Below are 18445 nucleotides of genomic sequence, written 5' to 3' on the forward strand. Positions count from 1 at the left end.
CAGTGGAGCTACACTTTGCAGTCAGTGTGGGGTAAGAGCTTAGGCCTGGATCCAGTCAGGCCACGCCAGCAGGGAGTTTACAGTCAACCAAGTAAGTTGACTGTTGGCGTGGGGGCCTATGTGCCCAGACCCCAAGTCCTCCTGATCTGCAGGGTCTGTCTTCTGCTGAAATTTTCTCCTGCCCAATAAAGGGGAGCTTAGGTTTTCCTGTACAATATGAGCTGATAGGAGCTTTCCTTTAGGATGTGCACTGCCTCTCTCCTTCCCCTGAGCCCTGTTCTTATGGCATGTTGGAGGCTGTCACAGGCCTGAGGCCTCCAATTCTGGGTCCAGCCTTGTGCTCCTTGGAGAGGGAGTGCAAACCTTGGTGGAGGGAGCAGAGGGAAGGACACAGACAGGCGTGTACCCAGGTGACAAGCCTGCAGCAGGCTCCTTTTTGGAGAAAGGCAGGCAAAGAGGCGGAGGAGAGAAAAGGGCGAAGCAGCCCCTGGAGAGCAGTCGCCCCTGGCTGTGGGGCTGGGAGGGGCTGCTGAGGCCAGGTCGGTGCCCAGCCCCCTTGGAGGAAACCCAGGGGGTGGCAGTGATGGAGGGAGATGGGGCAGGGTTGGGGGCCTGGTGGGGTCCTTTGCCTGCTGCCCTCTCTGGCCCCCTGCCCTGAGTGGGCGTGGCCCTGGGGCAGGGCCCTTATTGGCTGGCAGCCCTTTGTGATGGGCAGGGGTGTGTGCTGGGGCAAGCCTTGATTGGCCAGCAGCCCTTTGTGATGGGCGGGGGCGTGTCCCCAAGCAGGCCCCCATTGGTCTGGGCCCTCTGTGATGTAGGCGGGCGTGTCCGGGGCAGGCCCTCATTGGCCGCAGCGCTCTGGGGCGGTGAGGGTGGCGCGCAGGAGCGGGTCCCCGCGGTCCCGCTCTGTCCTCAGGCAGGGCTGGCGCAGCAGCGCTGTCCCTGGCCCGGCGCCATGCGGAGACTCCGGGCGCTCCGAGGTGAGGGGCTGGGCCGGGGCTGGGCCGGGGCTGCAGGAGATCCCCAGCGCGAACCCCTGGTGCTCGGCACCGCTGAGCAGGGCTGGCCGTTTCTGACGCTGCGAGAGCTGCCCTGACCCTGCAACTGCACCAGCTCCCCGGGAGAAAGCCGCCTCCTCGCTCCCATGCAGCTCCCTCCAGGCTCTGGTTTCACGGGCTTTCCACCCAAGGAGCTAATGGGCCCTGGCTGCGAGGCAGATCTCTGCGGATGGAGATCCCACAGCCTCCCTGGGTGCCTCTTCCGGGGTTTGACCCCCTTCACAGAGTCACAGACTGCTGGAGGTTGGAAGGGACCTCTGCAGATCACCTAGTCCAACCCCCTGCTCAAGCAGCGTCACCTGCAGCACCTGGCCCAGGATGGTGTCCAGACAGCTTTTGAGTATCTCCAAGGATGGAGACCCAAAACCTCTCTGGGCAGCCTGTTCCGGTGCTCGGTTACCCTCGCAGTAAAGAAGTTTTTTCCTTGTGTTCAGACGGAGCTTCCTGCGTTTCAGTTGGTGCCCGTTGCCTCTCGTCCTGTCCCCGGGCGCCACTGAGAAGAGTCTGGCCCCGTCTTCTTTGCACCCTCCCTTCGGATACTGATACACATGGATAAGATTCCCCGCTCAGTCTTCTCTTCTCCAGGCTGGACAGGCCCAGCTCTCTCAGCCTTTTCTCGTAGGAGAGATGCTCCGGTCCCTTCCTCACCTTAGTAGCCCTGTGCTGGGCTCTCTCCAGTAGCTCCATGTCTCTCTTGTCCTGGGGAGCCCGGAACTGGACCCAGTCCTCCAGTGGCCTCACCAGGGCTGAGCAGGGGGAGGATGCCCTCCCTCGACCTCCGGGCAATGCTCTTCCTAGTGCAGCAAGGCACTGCTCTCCCTTCCCCTTCTCCAGGCCGCCCCAAGCCAGCTCTCTGAGCCTTCCCTCGCCTATCATGTGCTCCAGTCCCCAGCCATCCTGATGACTCTCTTCTGGACTCACTCCACTATATCACAGCATTGTAGCGTGTCTGTCTTTTACTGAGGAGCCTGGGCTGGACCAGCGTCCGGGGTGGTCTCGCTAGTGCTGCACAGAGGGGAGGAGTCCCTGCCTTTGCCCTGCTGGCTGCCCGCCTGCTGATACAGCCCTGGCTGCGGTGTTAGTGCTGGGGGAAAGGATTTCTCTGCAGGCTGAGGAGACGTTTGCCCCGAAACAGCGCAGGCAGCTGAGGCCAGCAGAGCTGGTGCTAATCCTCTGGGTCTCTCCTTGCAGGTCTCTTTGCTTGTGGAGGCTGCTGGTCCCGGCCTCCCGTTCGGGAGGATGGAGGCAGGGCGGCAGAGTCCGTCCCTGCAGCCGTCCCCACCTTTGCTGGGCGAGTGGCTTCTCTGTCAAACCGCCTGCAAGAGGAGGAGGTGAGGCGGGGGCGTCGCGCTGTGCCGGGCCTGGGTTTGCGGGTGCCCGGCAGGGCCCCTGGTTTCCCGAGGGCGCCGCCGCCCTCCTGCCACCCGCGCGTGCTGCAAACGCTGCCGCTGGCGGGGCCCGTGTCCCCGGCTCTGGGGCTCCCTGGCACTGAGGAAAGGCAAGGGCAAGCTCTTCCCTTCTGGGCCGTGTCCCCAGGGCGACAGAGCGGAGGTCTACCGAGAGCTGGAGAGAGTCCTGCAGGGCGACGACGGCCGCGTGCAGAGCGCTGTCCTGGCCAGAGTGATCGCAGCGGCCTCGAGGGACATGAGAGCGGCGCAGGTGAGCTGCTCCTCTCTGAAGGCAGCCAGAGGCGCCTGGCTAGAGCCCGGTTTGGTAAAACGTAGGAGGGCTCTGAGGACCCGTGTCTAGCACTAAGCCCCGTCAGAGGCTCCCAGACCCCTGTGACAGCTCCTTCCCTGCGGATGCGGCTCCGCGATAGAACAGGCCGTATCCAGCCCCGCTGCAGAGGGAGCGCAGAGCAGAGCAGCTGCCTGTGCCGGCGGCGCCTGCGCCCAGGGCTGGTGGCGGAGCTGGGACGTGCAGGGCCGCGATTTCTGCACCAGCAAGTGTTTCCTGGAGGCAAAGGCCTTGGGGACTCGTCGCTGCAGTGGATTTGGGGGGCGATGCCCGGGGCTGAGCGGGGAGGTGGCCGAGGCGGGAACCGAGAGCTGGAGGCAGGCGGTCGCTGCCGGCGCCTTGGGCCTTTCTCCCGCTGAGGGAGGTTCGTGGCTCTCGCCAGGGCGTGACGGAGGAGGTGCGGACGGCCGCCAGCGACGTCCTGGTGGCTCTGGCCCGCTGCCACTTCGACAGCGTCATGTGCGAGCTGCAGTGCCGCCTGAGGGCCCTGGGAGAGATCTCCGAGGACCTCGTGTTCGTCACCTTGGGCAAGCTGGCCAGCAGCTACGGTAGGGCCCCTCGGCCTCTGGCTCGGGGCTGTGGTCTGCAGTACCCGGGAGAAGGGATCCTCCCCGATCTCCCCAAAATGCTCCGTGCTGAACTGGAGGCTGCAAGGTTTCGGTGCCCCTCGCTGGCTGCTGGGGCCGGCTCTGCCCCCGCCGCCCTCCCAGGCCCCCGAAGGGCTGCCCCGCTCCCCACTCAGGGCAGGCACCAGCACCCCATCGAGTCCCGGCAAGCCGTCCCCACGCCGGGACCTGCCCCAGCCCCTGCGGCAGCTCTGGCACCCCCCTGGGCCCCCGCCGCGCTCCCCTGGGGCTCCCCCGTGCACTGCCCCGGCTCCCCGTGACGGCGGCCGCTCTCTGCGCCTCTGCCCGGCCCTCTCCGCAGCCCTGCGGTGCGTCCCCTTCGTGGGCATGACGCTCTTCGCCCTGCGCACGATGCTGAGCCAGGTGGGGAGCAGCCGGACCCTGCGCGCCGTCTGCAGCGGTGAGTGTCGGCCCCGCGGGCAGGGGCAGGGGCAGGGGCAGGGCCGGGGCAGCCTCGGCGCCTCTGCTGCGGCGCTTTGCTCCCGGTGCGACCTGCCGGGCTCCGAGCTCTGCCCCGGCTCCCTCCCGCCTGCTGCATGCAGGGCGGGCTGGTTTTGGGGGGTTTCGGGGGAGAGGGCGAGTGCTTGGGACGGCTGGGGCAGGGACGCAGGGGGAAGCGCAGGAGGGGAGCACGGCTGGGAGGAGGAGGAGGAGGAGGCGTGATGGGGAGGAGGAGAGCAACAGCGCAGCGTTTCCATCGGGGCACCTCCGAGCACCGCGCGGCTTGTGCCTGGGGCCGGAGCCGGTCTCGGATGGAGCCGCGGCGAGCGGGGGGCTGCGGCCGAGGGCAGGCTGGGGCGGCAGAGCAAGGCCTCGTCCCCGCCACGGGCTCTCCCTGACCCTTGCGCCCTCTCTCGCCGCAGTCCTGGAGCAGTGGTCGAAGGCCGTGAACAGCTACCTGGGCGCCTGGGAGCAGTGCAGCTTCCCGCGCGTGGGGCAGGCCCAGCTCTGCAGCAGCGTTTCCCCGCTCTTCGGCCACGCGGTGGGGAGCTGGCTGGGCTGCGAGGAGGAGGAGGTGAGAGCGGCTGCCGCGCCGGCCCCGCGACGCCGGGGGCCTTTGGGCAGGGCCGGATCCGGGGGGGCCGGGGTGGGGACGTGTCCTCTCCTCTGGAGCAAGGCCTTCTCCTCCAGGGGAGCAGGGCGCTGCCTCTCCGTGGGGAGGGCAGACCGTGTCGGGGGGGAAGGACCTGGGGCCCCGCTGAAGAGCGTCTCGCTGCCCTCCCTGCAGGCCAAGCAGGCCGTCCTGGGGGCGATGGCTGCCATGATGGGCCTCCTCGTGCGCGAGGAAGAGCACCGCGAGCGCGTGTGGGAGCAGCTCCCCTGGCTCCTGGGCCAGTACCAGCAGGTCCAGGACTCTTTCCGGGTGACCAAGGTGAGGCGTTGTGTGGGGCACGGTGAGGCTGTGGGGTCTGTGCGTGTGCCGCGAGGTGCTGGGGGGTCTGTGGGGTGCCTGGAGGGGCCGGGACCCCTTGAGAAGAAAGGGGGGGAGCAGGGGAGGCTTGAGGCCTGCTGGGCTTCTCGGGCAGCGCCAGAGCAGCGCAGGTGGGGCCGGGAGGGAGCTGAGCGTCCCCGGGGCCGACCTCCTCGGGAAGGGAGGCCTCGACCCCCGTCCCTGGGGCGTCGTGCGCGCGAGGGGCTCTGCTCTAATGCCTGGGCACTGTCCAGCCCCGTCTGGCGGGGAGGGGAGGTGTGAGGGGTGCGAAGTGTGGGGAAGCGTCGTCAGAGGGGCTGTGTGCAGAGGAGCGGCCCTCTAAGGCTGCTGCTGGGAGGGAAGGACACACGAGAAGCCCCGTGCAGGAGGGTCTGGGGGTTTTTTTTCCGGGGGGCTGGAATTTCATCACAGAAACGCCGGGTTTCCTTTCTTAAGACGTTGCTTTAGGTGACAGCCCCGCTCTTCTTCCCACCCCCGTTCCCTTGCAGGCTCTGAGTTATTTCCTGGAGATTTTGGGGGAAGTGCAGGTCCCCATCCCCCAGGACGAGGTTGAGGCCATCGGCACCGCTGTGCACCGCCAGGTAAGGGCAGCCCGACCCCGTACCGCTTGCGCTGGGTGCCGCAGACCTGACCCACGGGGACAGGAAGGTCCTGCTGGGCGGCCGGGCAGAGCGTCCTTGCAGCGGGACCTACCTTAAGGCCAGGTCTGTGCAGATATTTGGGAGTCACCTCCCATTGCGGTGTCCAGAGGCTGTTGTAGCCAAAGCCCCCGGGGAGGCCAGAGCGGAGGGAGCAGTTTCTTTCCAGCCCCCTCGGAGCTGGTGCTCTTCTCTCTAAAGCGCCCCTTGTTCCCACAGCTCAGTGATGGGAGCAAGCAGCACAGCGGGGAGCACCGGTCGGAGCTGTCCTCCTGCGTCCTGCTGCTGGGTGAGGGGAGGAGGCTCCGCGGGACACCGCTGTGCCCTCGCTGCTCTCTCCCAACCCTCTGGCTAACGCAGAGCACGACTCTTCCCTCGCAGCCCGAGTTTGCCCTGAGGACACGGTGGCCTTTCTGCGCTCGCAGCTGGGGAGTCGGAGCGAGGCCGCGCGCGTGGTGTCCTTGGATCTGCTCGGAGCCCTGGTGCGCCCCACAGGTCAGTGCCACGGGGCGCAGCGAGGCCGGCCAGGGGTTTGGGCTGCCGGGCTGGGGGCAGACACGGCTGCCAGTGATGCACAAACGCCCGAGACGAGCTGCAAAGCGCATGTTCCCCAGCTGAGCTGCCACGCGGCTGCAGGGACAGGGATGTGATGGGGCGGCTGTAAACGGCGACGCACCGGTGACAGCACTCGACGCTCGGTGACGGGGCAGGGACATGAGCTACTTGTGCCCATCGCATTTCTGCAGCGCTCTGTGGTGTTAAAACAGTCGGCCCCGTCACCCGGTTGTGTCTGTAAACGGAGTCGCTGGGGGACTCTGCTGCTTCCTCGGCCGTCACCGTCTTGTCCCGGGTTTTCGGTGCCGCTCGTGTGTGAGCGAGCTGGGAGCTTTGGCAGCTCCCTGCTGACCCGAGGGCTCTGCCTGAGCGCCCGCCTCTCCCCGTCTTTCCCAGCAGCAGAGAGAGGCCAGAGCCTGCCCCTGCTCGTGCAGGCGGTGCGCTGCGCGCTGGGAGACCCCAGCAGGAAGGTGAGCTGGTTGGCGCGGGGCGGCACCGCGGTGGGCGGCAGAGAAAGCTTTTGCTGGGGGCAGAGCCTGGCCAGCCCCCGGCAGGGCTGCTGCTGGGGGTCGAGCCTAGGGGAGCGTTTCCCCGTGGAAATGCTCCTGCGTGGCCGTGGCTGTGGGAGCAGAGGGGCCTCCCGCACCCCCACGGTCTCCGCGCGGGGCTCAGGGGCTGGGTGGGTGCGAAGGCGTCTGCCCCCGGGCTTTTGAGCAGAGGGGGTAACTGCAACGTGCTCCGTGGCAGGTGGCGAGGGCAGCGCTGCGCTTCACCAAGGAGCTGCTGGGCTGCAGCGTCCAGAGCTGCTCGGCCTGGGACCTGGTGGCCCACGTCTTCGCCACGTTCAGCCAGGCCTCCGGCAGACTGGTGAGGGCAGAGCGCGGCGCTTCGGCTTTGCTGTGTGCCCGGGGTGTCCGGGGAGCCCCTGCGGGCGCCCTGGCAATGGGGAGCCCCCCCAGCAGGGCTGCAGTCCCCGGTGCAGAGGGCCGAGCGGCATCCCCACCGCCGTTCCCGGGGGGATCTCGGAGGCGGCCGGGGGGTGCTTTGGCCTCCCACCAGCACGTAACAAACCCGACTGCGGCGCTGCCTGGGCCGTGACTCCGCTGGGCCGTGCGTGCTGCCGTTTCAGCGCTGTCACCGAGCGCAGCCCCGCCGCAGGGCAACCTCCTTGCACCGGCTCGGTGCCGCTGCGGCATCGCTTGGGCCCCGGAGGAGCTCGTAATCCCGACACCCCGACTGACGACGCTGGCGACCGCCCCGAGGAGCAGCGGGTCTCCCTGGTCGCAGCCTGTTTAGTGCTTCCTTCCCCTGGGATCTGGCCCCTCCCGTGGGACTTTCTGCTCTCTCCTGCCTCCGGAGATGGGGGCTCCCGGGGGAGCATCCCGGCAGCGCTGGGTGGTTCAGGCTTCACCTGCCGTCTCGGGGACAGGGGCTGATGCTGGTGCTGTCCCAACCGTGTCTTGCAGGCGCAGGGAAAGCTGTCTGAGGCAGAAGCGCAGGAAGCAGCAGATCTTCAAGCCCTGTGCTTGGACATCCTGCGCTCCCTGGACGTCTCCGTCCGGGGGATGACCAAAGTAAGTCGTCCCGCGCCCTGCTGCTGCCTCCCTGCCCCGCTCTCCCCAAAGTGCTCCCCGAGCAGCCCCTCAGGCGCACAAGGCGAGTGGAAATGCAGAGCGTCGTTTCCATCTCGGAGCTGAAACGAGCTGGAGCTGGCACGGAGGTGGGAACCGCGACGTGCTGAGTGGCCTCGTCCTTCCCTGCAGCTCCTGTGGCCGCGGCTGCTGCAGTACGTGGTGCCAGCCCAGTACACCGGCACGCTGGTGCCGCTCTGCCGGTGCCTGCGAGAGCTGGCCGAGAGCCGGGGGAGAGCAGGGGGCGAGGACGGAGAGGAGGAGCCCAACGTCGCGGCCTCCCGGCAGCGAGGTAGGAAGCCGAAACTCTCGCCGTGAGCCGTGTCGGGCTGTGCCGGGGCCGGGGCACCAGCCCGTGGGCCGCGTGGGGGCTGCCCAGCCCGGGCAGGGGCAGGGTACGGCGGGTCGCGCCGCTCTCACCGGCCTCTCTGTCTCCTCACAGCCAAGCTGCCGAGGCCGCAGGCCCTGCTGGCTCGCCTGCTGGTGAGTAGGGGCCCCGGGGAAAGCGCTTCGGGGCCTGGAGGCGGCGGGAGAGGTCGGGGCAGAGCCGCGTCGCAGGCCGGGGCCGGCAGCCCACGGGGAGGAAGCGGCGTGCGGGAGCGAGTCGGAGCCTCCCCGGCCCCGCGGGACCCTGCTGCTGCGCGGGGGAGAAGCCGGCGGCGCCGGGGAGAAGCTCCCGGCTGGGCCGGGGCCGGGCGACCGCCCTCCGTGCGGGGAGAAGCTGCGGCTCCTCCGGCCGCCCCGAGCCCGGGTCTCGCCTGCCCTCTCCCAGGTGGTGGCGGCGGCTCCTCACGCCGGCGGCGGCTGCGGCGTCGCTGCCCTGCGGCTGCTGCGGGCCCTGTCCGCAGAGATCCACGGCGCCCTGGGGATGGTGTGGGCCGTGAAGATCCCCTTCCTGCTGCAGTGCCTGGAAGGTAACGTGCCGTCGGGGAGGAGGAGGCTGGAGAGGCCGAAGGGGAGGCAGGAGAAGGCGGCGTCCAGGCGTGAGGGAGGGGAATTGGCCCTGGGTTTCTCAGCGCCGGCTCTGCAGCCGTTGCCCTTCCAGGGAGCAGCGCTGACGCCCAGGAGCAGTTCATCTGGGGGACGGGGCCTTTCTTGCCCGTCACTGCCACGAGCAGGTGTGGCAGCACCCCGGCGTCCTCGCTGCGTGGGTGTTTGGGAGGGCCGGACTCGGCGCAGCTGGGGGTGGGTGAAACGTGTCCTGGTGCAAATGTGTGTGCATGGTCCGAGCCCTCATGCGAGGGCCTGGTTTGCTCTGGAGCTGCAGTCGAGCCATGGGGACTGGGACCGGCGGGCGTGTGGCTGAGCTGAGTCCGTGCCCCTGTCCCCCGTCCCCAGGGTCCGTCAGGTGTCCTGGGCTCGGCCAAGAGTTCGGCATCAGGGCTTGAGCCTTCCTCGCGGCTTGGGCCCCTTCTGGCGTGGGAGCCGGAGGGTGTTTGAGTGCCAAGGAGCCCCCGGGCTCTTCTCTGGCGCTAAGTAACACGGAGGGTTTTCCTGCTCCGGCTTTGTAGGGCAAAGCGAGAGCTGCCTGGACTCTGCCGAGTGGGAGCAGCTTCTGCTCAAGGTACAGCGCTGCCGCGAGGGCAGCAACTACCGGTGGGGAAGGGGGAAGGTGTGGGTGGAAAGGTAACCAGGAGCAGGGGATCCCTGAGCAGGGAAATGCCGGTTTTGTTCAGAAAACAGGAAACACAGGAAAGACCCCCTGCAAAGGCCCTGGGGGTTTTGTTTTGCAAACAGCTGTGGATCCCAGAGGGTCGTGTCGTGTTGTGCCGTGTCCCGTCGTCGCACGTCGTGACCCGCTCTGCGGGGGCTTCGCTTCAACTTGTGTTTCCCCTAGTTCCTGAGGACGTCGCTGGAGACGATCGAGAGCCAGGCCTGGACCGTGGGCCTGAGCTTGGAGCTGAGCCAGCAGACGGGCAGCTACCCCCGGCCGTCCCGGGAGCAGGTGGGTCCCTGCCGAGGCCTCGTTTCTGCGGGAGCCGAGCGGAACGGCCGGGCGCCGCGGCCAGCTCAGCCGGGCCTGGTGCGGGCTGGTGCGTCGCGGCCGGCTCTGTGCCGCCAGACCGTGCGTGACCACGTCTGGGGTGGCCGCTTGTCTTTCAGGCCTTCCTGTATAAAGCTGTCGGGGTGTCCCTGGCAGCGTGTCGGCACGTCCCCTACGTCCGCCGGGAAATGAAGAAGTATCTGTTAAGGATGAATTACTTGGAGGTGTCTGAGAGAGAGGTGAGTTTCCTCTTCTCCCCCTGCTTTCCCCGGAGCCCCTCGGTATTCCCAGGGGAGCGGCGATCTCTCCGAGCAGAGCGCTCCAGGCTCTCCTCCTTTCCTTGCCGCTGCTGTTCCCGTCGGAGGATATCGCGAGTGTCGCTCGGAGCTTGCCGTGGTGAGTGTCGGCCAGAGGCCGCCTCACCCTTTCCCTTGTGTTGCAGGCGATGATTTCGGTTGTGGCCGGCTCTGCCGAGAGCCACTTCCACCTTGCCTTGGAGGTGCTGCAGGAGTTTGGGGCGTCCATGGAGGAAAGACCAGTGTCCGGGGCTTTCAAACGCCTGAAGGTAAAGGATGCCGGGCGTCCTGGCTCCTTTGTCCTCTGCTTTGTTTCCACTTGCAAACCAGCGGCAGCCCAGGGGTGGCTGCTGCGTGGAAAGCGGGGCGGCTCCTTCGCCGGGAGGCAGCGGGAGCCGGGGCCCGACGGAGGCGCCGGGCTGACGTCTCGCGGCTTCTCCCGCGGCGCAGGAATACCACCAGGGGAAGAGAGCGGGGAGGCACGCGGCCCTCGTGCTGGCCTACGGCCGGATCGCGCTCCGCGCCCCGCCGGAGCAGCTCCTGGCCCGCGTGGAGAGCGACGTCGTGGGGCGCATCCTGCGGCACTACCGCGCCAGCTGCCAGGTGGGTGCGCGGGCGCAGGGCGGCCACGCAGACGTGGGTCTTCCCCGAAGCTCCCGCGAGCGCCGACTGCCCCCAGCGCCCCGGGGGCGGTTGTGCCCTGCCCGTGCTGGCGGAGGGGGACGCGGCAGCCCTGGTTCGTCCCTGCTGCCCCGCGGGGTCTGTGCGCTCCGGGGCCGCTGCTGCGTGTCCCGCGTCTGTGCGCCTTGGTTCTCTGCCTCTCACCCCACCGCCTTTCCCCTTCCAGGTGCTGGGCTTCTCCTTCTCCACCAAGGTAAGTCCTGCCCCCCGGGGCCTTGCTCGCGGCCCTTCCCGCACCCCTTTCCCCTCGCAGGCGTGCCGGACTCGCCCTCCCGCTCCCCGGGCCGGGGGCCGGGGGTCTCCTTGCGGTGGGTAGCCGGGAAAGCTCGTGCCTCCGCGGGGGGAGCTTCTTCCCGGGAGGGGAGAGGAGGTTTCCTTCCTGCGACCCGCGTGCCGAGCCGAGGTGCCCGAGGCGCTGGGCAGACGCAGTGGCCCTTGCGCGCCGTGCTCTGGGGCTGGGCTGCCCGCCGTGCTCCTCGCTGAGCCCTCGGCGCTCTGAGGAGTTCCTCACCGGCGCCGCCGTGTTTCCCTGTGCCGGGACGCAGGACGTGCAGCTCAAGCTGGCGCTGATCCGGAGCGTCGCCGAGGTCAGCCGGGCCGTGCGGGTGGCGGGGGGCTCCCGCGGCGTGGAGCTCTGCCGCAAACGGGAGCTGCTGGACACCTTGCTGGTGAGTGCCGGGGCCGGGCCGGTGCCGCGGGGAGGTCGGGGCCGAGCCCCGAGGCCGGTCGCCCCGAGGCGCGATGCTCCGCCTTGGCCGCGCGCGACCTCTGGAGCGCCCGGAGCCTGGTGCCGGCGGGAGGGCTCTCGGCGGCCGCCCGCTGCCCACTGTGCGCGTGTCTCCGTGACCTGCAGGGCTTCGTGCAGGGGGAGCCCCGGGATCGCCTGGCGTCCCCCGTGCGCCGGGAGGCGTTTGTGGCCGTGGGGCACTTGAGGTAGGGTCTGTGCGCCGGGGCTGCGGGGGGTGTCGTCTGAGCCGCCGCTCTGGGGAGCGGGAGTGAGACGCGTGTGTGTTTCCCTCTTTCTCTGCCAGCAAACTGAAGCCATCGCTGAGCCGGGAGGAAAACCGCGACCTCCTGGATCAGTGTGTGCAGAGCGTGATGCCCCTGCCTGCCCTGGAGCCGGCGGAAGAGGAGGGGGCGACGGCGGCGGACGCCGGGCACGTGCAGGTACCTGCCGGCCCTTCTCTGCCGGCCTCTCCGGGGATCCCCCGCAGCACGCGCCGCGCTCTGCCCCTGCGGCCGAGCTGGGCGTCTCCGAGCGCGGCCCAACGCCCGTCCTTCTCCCCGCGCTCAGGGTCTGCACGCGCGGACCATGGGGGCTCTCGGCGAGCTGCTGACGGCCCTGCTGGAGGAAGACCTCAGCTCGGACTGGCTCGCGGAGATGCTGCACGTGAGTGTCCGTGGGGGGACGGGGAAGGCGTCACCAGTGCCGGCTGCGTGGGGAGAGCTGGGCTGTGGAGGCGGCGGGGTCAGCGCGAGGTGGCCGTGGGGCAGGTCTGCGCCGGTGCCCTCCGTGAGGGGCTGCTGGGGACGCAAGGGGCCGCGCCACCGGCTGCCGAGGCGGCAGCTCCTGGGCGGGACTCTGGGCGGGAGGGAGGCGTCTGGGGTGGCGGTGGGCAGGCCGGGACGGCCGGGGGGACCGGTGTGAGCCGGGTGTGCTCTTCCGCAGGTGCTGGAGTACTGGCTCACCTCGGCCAAGGAGTGGGAGCGGGAGAGGGCCCTGCAGGCCTGCGCCCAGCTGCTGGGCGCTTTCGAGGAGCGATTCGAGCTCACGGTGAGAAGGGACCCCCCACCCCCGCACGCCGTGTCCCCCCTCCCCGCTGGCTGCGGCCCCGGCAGGGAGCTCTGCCCCACGCCGGGCGCTGGGTTTTGGGTCTCCCGGGCTGTGGGGCTGCACCGCTGCCTGCCCCGATGCCCTGCCACGGCTCGGGCGCCAGCACAGCCGGGAGAGGGAGATCGGCCGCCAGGGCTGCCCGCGACCTCCTCATCGTCCTTGTGTTTCCCCAGGGAGAAACCTCTTTCGGGCCCTTTGGCTCCATGGTGGGACTGCTGGCGCCTTTCACCTGCGACTCGCTGGCCACGTCCTGCCAGCGGGCAGGGGCCTGCCTCGGCCACCTCCTCCGCATACAAGGTGAGGGCAGCCCCCTCCCGGCCTCGGCCAGCCCCCCGCTGCCCCCCGCGCCCCACGACTGCGCGGGGCCGGGCTCCGTTCTTCCTTCCTCTCGGCCCCTGGGCCAGAGGTGGGTCTCCGTCGCCATCGCCGCCCTTCTCTCCTGGTGCTCCCTGCAGGCAGGACGCTGGAGACGGGGGCCGAGGAGGACGAGGTGCAGCCCTTGTGCCAGCGGCTGAGCGCCCCAGACGCCGAGGCTCTGCGCCAGGCTTCCTCCAGACTCAGAAAGGTGCCTGGCCCCACGGCGCGGGGGGAGCCGGTGCCCGGGCTCCCGCGCGGCTCCCTGCTTCGCTGCCGGGGCCCCGCTGCGTTTTGGGAGAGCCAAGGGAGCAGCAAGCGGCTGTCGAGCGGCACAGAGCACGGCAGGCCCTGCCTGCACAGCTGCCCCGTAAAGCCCTGGCACCCTGCGGGCCCAGCGAACTGCCCCGCCGGCCGCGCGCTCGAGTCTCCTCTCCTTTCCGAAGGGCCGGAGCAGACCTGCGACGTGGCCTCTCCCGTTTCTGATGTCTCCCCAGATCGTCTGCAAACACATCCCGCCAGCGCAGGCCACGGACTTCCTCTCTGCCGCCCTGGACGGGATGCTGTCGGCCCAGTCCGCGTGTGCTCAGGCAGCGGGCAAGTGGCTGCTCACCTTCCTGGAGACGTGCGGGGGGCAGCTGCTCACGGAGGTGAGAGACGCCTTTTCCCGGGGGCTCGGGCCTTCCCGCCTCCGCCGCTGCCGGGCACCTCGTGCAGGTGCCGGGGGCCAAAGAGCCGCCCCTGGTGCGCAGCGCCGAGGGCTCTGTCGAATCCGAGTGCCGGCAGCCTCATCCCGGGGTTGTTCTTCGTCCGGTGGCACTGACCCTGCTGGGCCAAACCCTGGTGGCTCCCACGACGGAGGCAGTTAGAGCTGAGGCACCCAAAGTGCCCAGTTGCTCCCCGGTTCTCGGGCGCGATGCTCAGCCCTCCCGGCCCGAGGAGCCCGGGGTGGCTGCTCGGCGTCGCCCTCGGTGGGCAGCAGAGATGTGTCCCCGTGGCGGTCCGGCGTCCCCCCGCCGCTGCGCAGAGCCTTGGGGCTTTAGGGCTGGGTCCCGAGAACTGGTCGGGGAGCAGGAATTGCTCGTGGGCCGAGTGGCGGTGCCTGGGCCGTGCGGGAGGAGCAAGAGAGGATGGAGACGACGGCTCTTGTGGTCTGCGATCAGGTGCCAGAAATCCTGAGCATCATCTACGTCCGGATGCCGACCATGCAGCAGGACACCCTCCGGCACTTCCTCCTGGAGGCCGTGTCCCTGCTCGCCCTCTACCACCCCGGGGCCGTCATCGACAGCCTGCTGCAGAAGCAGCTGCCCATGGACAGGTACGTGCACTGCCCCGGCCCCACGGACGGGCAGGAGCCGCCACCAGCCCCGTGGAGGCCAGGAGAGCGTTTGGCGCTGCCGAGGGCGTCGCAGGTGCCAGAGCCCGGGGGCTCACGGGGGAACTTCTGCTCCCTTGCAGTGACACCGAGGAGCTGTGGAGGGTCCTGGGGGGGAAGTTCTTTGTGGACCACGTCCTGCGGGTTCTGATGGAAAAACTGAAGAACTCGGGAAGCGACCAGCCCAGGACCAGCTCTGCCAAGCCCGAGGCAGAGGAGGAGGAGGCTGCGCTGGAGCCTCTCAAGGTACGTGCACCGGCTTCGTACCTGACTGCCCAAATCACCCTTCAGCCTGAGGGAGCTCCGCGCACGCCGCGAACACCCCTGAGCCCCCTGGGCCGGTGCCGTGCCGGGCCCTGGGCAGCGCTGGCAGCCGAGAGCGTTTGCTGCTGCCGGGCTGCAGGGGAGTAAACTGCAGGCAGTGAAGGTCCCCGAGGCGGGCAGGGCACAGGTGGGAAAAGGCCTCGTTTTCACAGGCGGCTTTGGGTTGCGTTTCTCTGCAGATGACCCGGGCCATCTCTGTGGTGGTGTCAGCGCTGCAGAGCCCGGAGGCTGTGCAGCGCCTGCTCCCGGAGCTGCTGCCGGTGCTGCTGAAGCAGATCAGCGCCACAGTGGGCAAGGAGATGCCGTCTTCCGCACTCATCACCCGGGGAAAGCTGTTCCTGAAGGGCCACGCGAGCGACGACAATCCTTGCAGGTAGGAGCCGGGGGACAGAGACGCAGGGGCCGGGCTTGGGTCCCCGTAACCTTGATTCCCAGGGAGGAAGGTGCCCCAGGGAGACTTGTTTTTTCCCCTGGGCTCTATTTATTTTGGTTTGGGTTTGTCTGTTTGGTTGTAGTTCTTGTTTTATGAGCGTTGGCGTGCTGGTTGGTTTGGTCTCTGTTGGCGTGTTTGTGAGCCGACGGTCCCTGGGGTCCCTAGGCCGGGTGTCTTCGAGCTTGTCGGGCTTCAGGGTTGTGAGAGGTCATTCCAGGGGTGTTTCGCAGCACGAGCGAGCGAAGGCCTCGCGGGCGGCAGCGTTTCCTTCGCCTGTCGCCGTGACTGAGGCCTCGCTGCTCTCTCCTCGCCCAGGCTTTCCCTGGAGACCCTGGAGGCGGTGCTGCGCACGTGCCTCGACGGGAAGTGGCTGCGGCTGCTGCGGCAGCAGGGCGCCTGGGCTGCCCTGGAAGACCCCCGGGCTCACCACGACGGCGTCTGCCTGCTGACCGGGTGAGAGCCCGAGGAGGCGCCTCGCTGCTCCGGGGTGGCCGCGACCCGGGAGGGGCTGGCGGGACCCTTCCCCCGGGCCCGGGCGTCTCGGAGGGGCCGAGCGGAGCCCGCGTGGGAGCGGGGGGATTGCGGGGGCCCGAGGCCGGGTGCCGCCCTGCGTGACCGCGCGTCGCCTGCCTGTGCTCTGCGTGCAGGGTGCTGCTCCGCGCCGGGACCGTCTCGCTGCCCCTGGTGCTGGTGCTGACCCGGTGGCTGGACGCCCCCTCGGCCAACCTGCGGGTCACGGCCGCGGCTTTCTGTGCGGAGGTGAGGGAGAGGCGGGAGAGGGAGGTTTAGGAGGGCTTTTCTCAGGGTGCCAGCAAGAAGGTGCCGGCAGAAGGTGTCCCGTTCCCGGTGGGAGCAGACCCCCCCTCGTAGCAGCTCTCTCAGGAGCTGCCCTTCCCCGGCCCCTGCCCGCCCCCACCCACCCACGAGCCCCCCGGGCACAGGGCAGCGCTGCCCTCAGCCTGGCCGAAGCCGCAGCCTGGGCCGGGCCCCAAGGGAAGCTGCCGGGCGCCGGGGCGGTCGGCCGGGGCTGGCGGGGCTTCCTCGTGCGGAGCCCGGGGCGGCTGCTGCTCCCGGGCCTGGTCCGCATCCGTCTGCGGGTGCCGACGGCCGGGTTGCTGTGCTGCAGCTGATGAAGGAGCCGGCGCTGCAGGAGTGGAGGTGCCTCCAGCCCATCGCGAGGGCCTTGCTGGAGAAGCTGCGGGACTCGAGCAGCACCGTGCGGCAGATGGCAGCGCGCGGCCTGGGCAACCTGGTCAGCGGGGCGCCGGAGAAGGTGAGAGGGGCTTTGCTCCGCGCGAAACGCAGCCCTGCGCGACCGGAGAGATGCCGGCGGGGAGCTGCGGGGGATGAGAGAGAGCGGGCAGCGCAGCAGAGGCAGCTGCGAGTCTCTGCCCCGAGGGCGCTCTGTTCTGGGGCACCGGCCGGGCTGCGGAGGGGACGGAGGTGCCGACGGGCCCCTCGGGCTGCGATGTGCTCGGGGGCTGCTTCTGAGAGCTTCAGCCCCTGGAGGCGACGGGGAAGAGGGGCGGTGGGAGGCAGGGCTAGCGGGAGGCTCACGTGTGCGTCACGCTCGGCAGCTGCGAAAGCACAAGGGAGCGGTGCTGGAGGCGCTGCGGAGGGGCCTGGAGGACGCGGCCGCGGCGGAGGTGGTGGCAGAGAGCCTGCTGGCGCTGGCGAAGGTGGTGACGGAGCTGAAGGGGAAGGCTGTGGGCTCCGCCTTCAGGGACATCGCCAGGGCCACCAAGGGGTTCTTCGATGCTGTGAGTGAGCGGCGGTGCCTGGCGCCTGCGCGAAGGGTCCCTCGCGGGCGCGTCCGAGGGGGCGGCGGGGGCAGGGGCCGCTGCGGATCGGGAGGGTTCGGGGAAGACGCTTCTCCCTGGGGCGGGCGGAGGAGCTGCTGTCTGTGCCCCCCGTGGGGGTCCTTTCTCCAGGCGTCGTGCTCGACCGGCAGCGCCCGGGTGTTGCAGAAACAGCCGTACGCGGCGTCCCAGTCGCCCGCCTGAGGGCCGGGGTTTCTGGTTGCAGGAGCAGGCGTCGCTGCGCTCGGCGGCCTTCACCCTGTACGGGGTGCTGGCCGCCTCTGCCACGAGCAGGTGGAGGTCTTTCTTCACGGAGGAGCTGGGCAGCACGTGGGCCACCCTCGTCCTGCACCTCCGGGACCCCGACCCGGGCGCCTCCATGGTAAGAGCCCCGGGGGAAGGGAAACGCGAAGCCGGGCGGCAGCTGCAGGGTCTCTGCAGAGCCTCCCCGAACGCGTCCCCGCGCGGTGGCCCCTGCGCCGCCCAGGGTAGCGACTCCAGCGCCCCGGCTCACCTCTCTTTGGCAGGCGTGCCAGGGCGCCCTGCGGCTGTGCGCCCCGTTTCTGGGGCTGCGGAGGGTGCGGCAGGGCCTCGCCGTCAACACCCGGCTGAGCGCGGCCGAGCTGCTGGGCGACGTCTGCAGCCAGCTGGTGAGGAGCCGCGCGCCCGGGCGCGATGGGGCCGCGGGGCCCTCGCCGGCCCCGGGAGAGGGAGGGAGGGAGCGGGCGACGCGCCGAGGGCGGCGGGGTCGTCTTGCGGCCGAGAAGGACGGCGCGTCCCGCGTCCCCCAGGCCCAGGAGAGCCCCGAGCACCAGGAGATGCTGTACGTCGCCGCCCGGCGCCGCTTCCTGGGGAGCTGCGGGGAGCTGCAGGCTGCGGCCCTCGACGTCGCCGGTGAGTCGGGGCGGGCGCTCTCTGCGGCCGCTGCCCCCGCGCCGCCGCTGTCCCCGTCTGCCCGGGCCGGGGGTCCCGGGGGCGCTCTGATGTCGGTGCGTCGCCCTGACGTCGGTGTGTCGCTCTGCGCGCGCAGGGGTCCTCGTGGAGCACGCGGGCCTCGAGTGGCTGACGCGGGAGGAAGCGATGCCGCTCTCAGCAAGTAGGTGACGGGGCCCTGGCGCCCCGGGCCCGGGGGTTGGGGGGGGGTTGGGCCCCGGCATGGCGGCGGCCGCGGGGCAGCACGGCCCTGCCGGGGAGGCCGGGCCGGTGCCGGGTGCGGCCCTGACGCCGGTGCCGGTGCCGTTGCAGCTCTGCGGGTGCTGCGGAGCGACGGGGACCCGCGGGTGCAGCAGGCGGCCGCTCGGCTCCTCCGGGACACCGGCCTCGAGCAGCCCCCGCGGCGGCGCTGAAATAAACCTCGCCGGGAACCTGCCGCAGCAGCGGGGCGTTTCTGCGCCGGGGCCCGGGAGCCGCTTCGCCCCCCGCCGCCCCCGTTGGCCGCCGGGTCCCCGGGGCTCCGGCCGGGGCCGCTGTCCCGGGGCTGAAGGGGGCGGGGCCGGGGCCGGGGGCGGGGCCAGAGCCGCGGCTGGGGCGGGGCTGAAGGGCGGGGCGGGGCCAGACCGGGGGCGGAGCAGAACCGCGAAGTGGGCGGTGCCAGTGCTGGGGGCGGGGCAGAACCGCGAGATGGGTGGAGCCACGAGAGGGGCGGGGCCAGAGCAGTGGGTGGGGGAGATCCGGGGCGGGACGGAGCT

General features: G+C 70.0%; 1 protein-coding gene across 1 annotated transcript; it reads left to right on the top strand.

Annotated features, from left to right (window-relative positions):
- The first annotated feature begins 955 nt into the window (after window positions 1-955).
- On the top strand, window positions 956-18126 carry LOC135328291 (maestro heat-like repeat-containing protein family member 2B). The gene is made up of 42 exons (XM_064511334.1): window positions 956-980; window positions 2250-2389; window positions 2595-2717; window positions 3178-3343; window positions 3723-3821; window positions 4285-4436; window positions 4650-4793; window positions 5342-5434; window positions 5711-5780; window positions 5873-5986; window positions 6446-6516; window positions 6794-6913; window positions 7513-7620; window positions 7810-7969; window positions 8120-8160; window positions 8450-8591; window positions 9189-9241; window positions 9515-9622; window positions 9781-9900; window positions 10104-10226; window positions 10408-10560; window positions 10805-10831; window positions 11184-11306; window positions 11492-11571; window positions 11670-11805; window positions 11933-12028; window positions 12308-12412; window positions 12646-12769; window positions 12928-13037; window positions 13324-13476; window positions 13990-14144; window positions 14285-14447; window positions 14705-14898; window positions 15274-15411; window positions 15606-15717; window positions 16085-16231; window positions 16536-16718; window positions 16984-17139; window positions 17285-17407; window positions 17549-17651; window positions 17788-17853; window positions 18003-18126. Exons 1-42 carry the CDS (start codon window positions 956-958, stop codon window positions 18101-18103), a joined length of 4920 nt encoding a protein of 1639 aa, XP_064367404.1. The 3' UTR covers window positions 18104-18126.
- The last annotated feature ends 319 nt before the right edge of the window (window positions 18127-18445 follow it).

Source organism: Dromaius novaehollandiae, chromosome 4, assembly GCF_036370855.1.
Source record: "Dromaius novaehollandiae isolate bDroNov1 chromosome 4, bDroNov1.hap1, whole genome shotgun sequence".
Taxonomy (NCBI): domain Eukaryota; kingdom Metazoa; phylum Chordata; class Aves; order Casuariiformes; family Dromaiidae; genus Dromaius; species Dromaius novaehollandiae.

Coding starts and splice junctions, on each gene's coding strand:
- LOC135328291 (XM_064511334.1), top strand. CDS start 956: ATGCGGAGACTCCGGGCGCTCCGAG. Junction 8,592..9,188: donor CCTGCTGCAGTGCCTGGAAG/GTAACGTGCCGT, acceptor CCGGCTTTGTAG/GGCAAAGCGAGAGCTGCCTG. Junction 11,307..11,491: donor AGCTGCTGGACACCTTGCTG/GTGAGTGCCGGG, acceptor CGTGACCTGCAG/GGCTTCGTGCAGGGGGAGCC.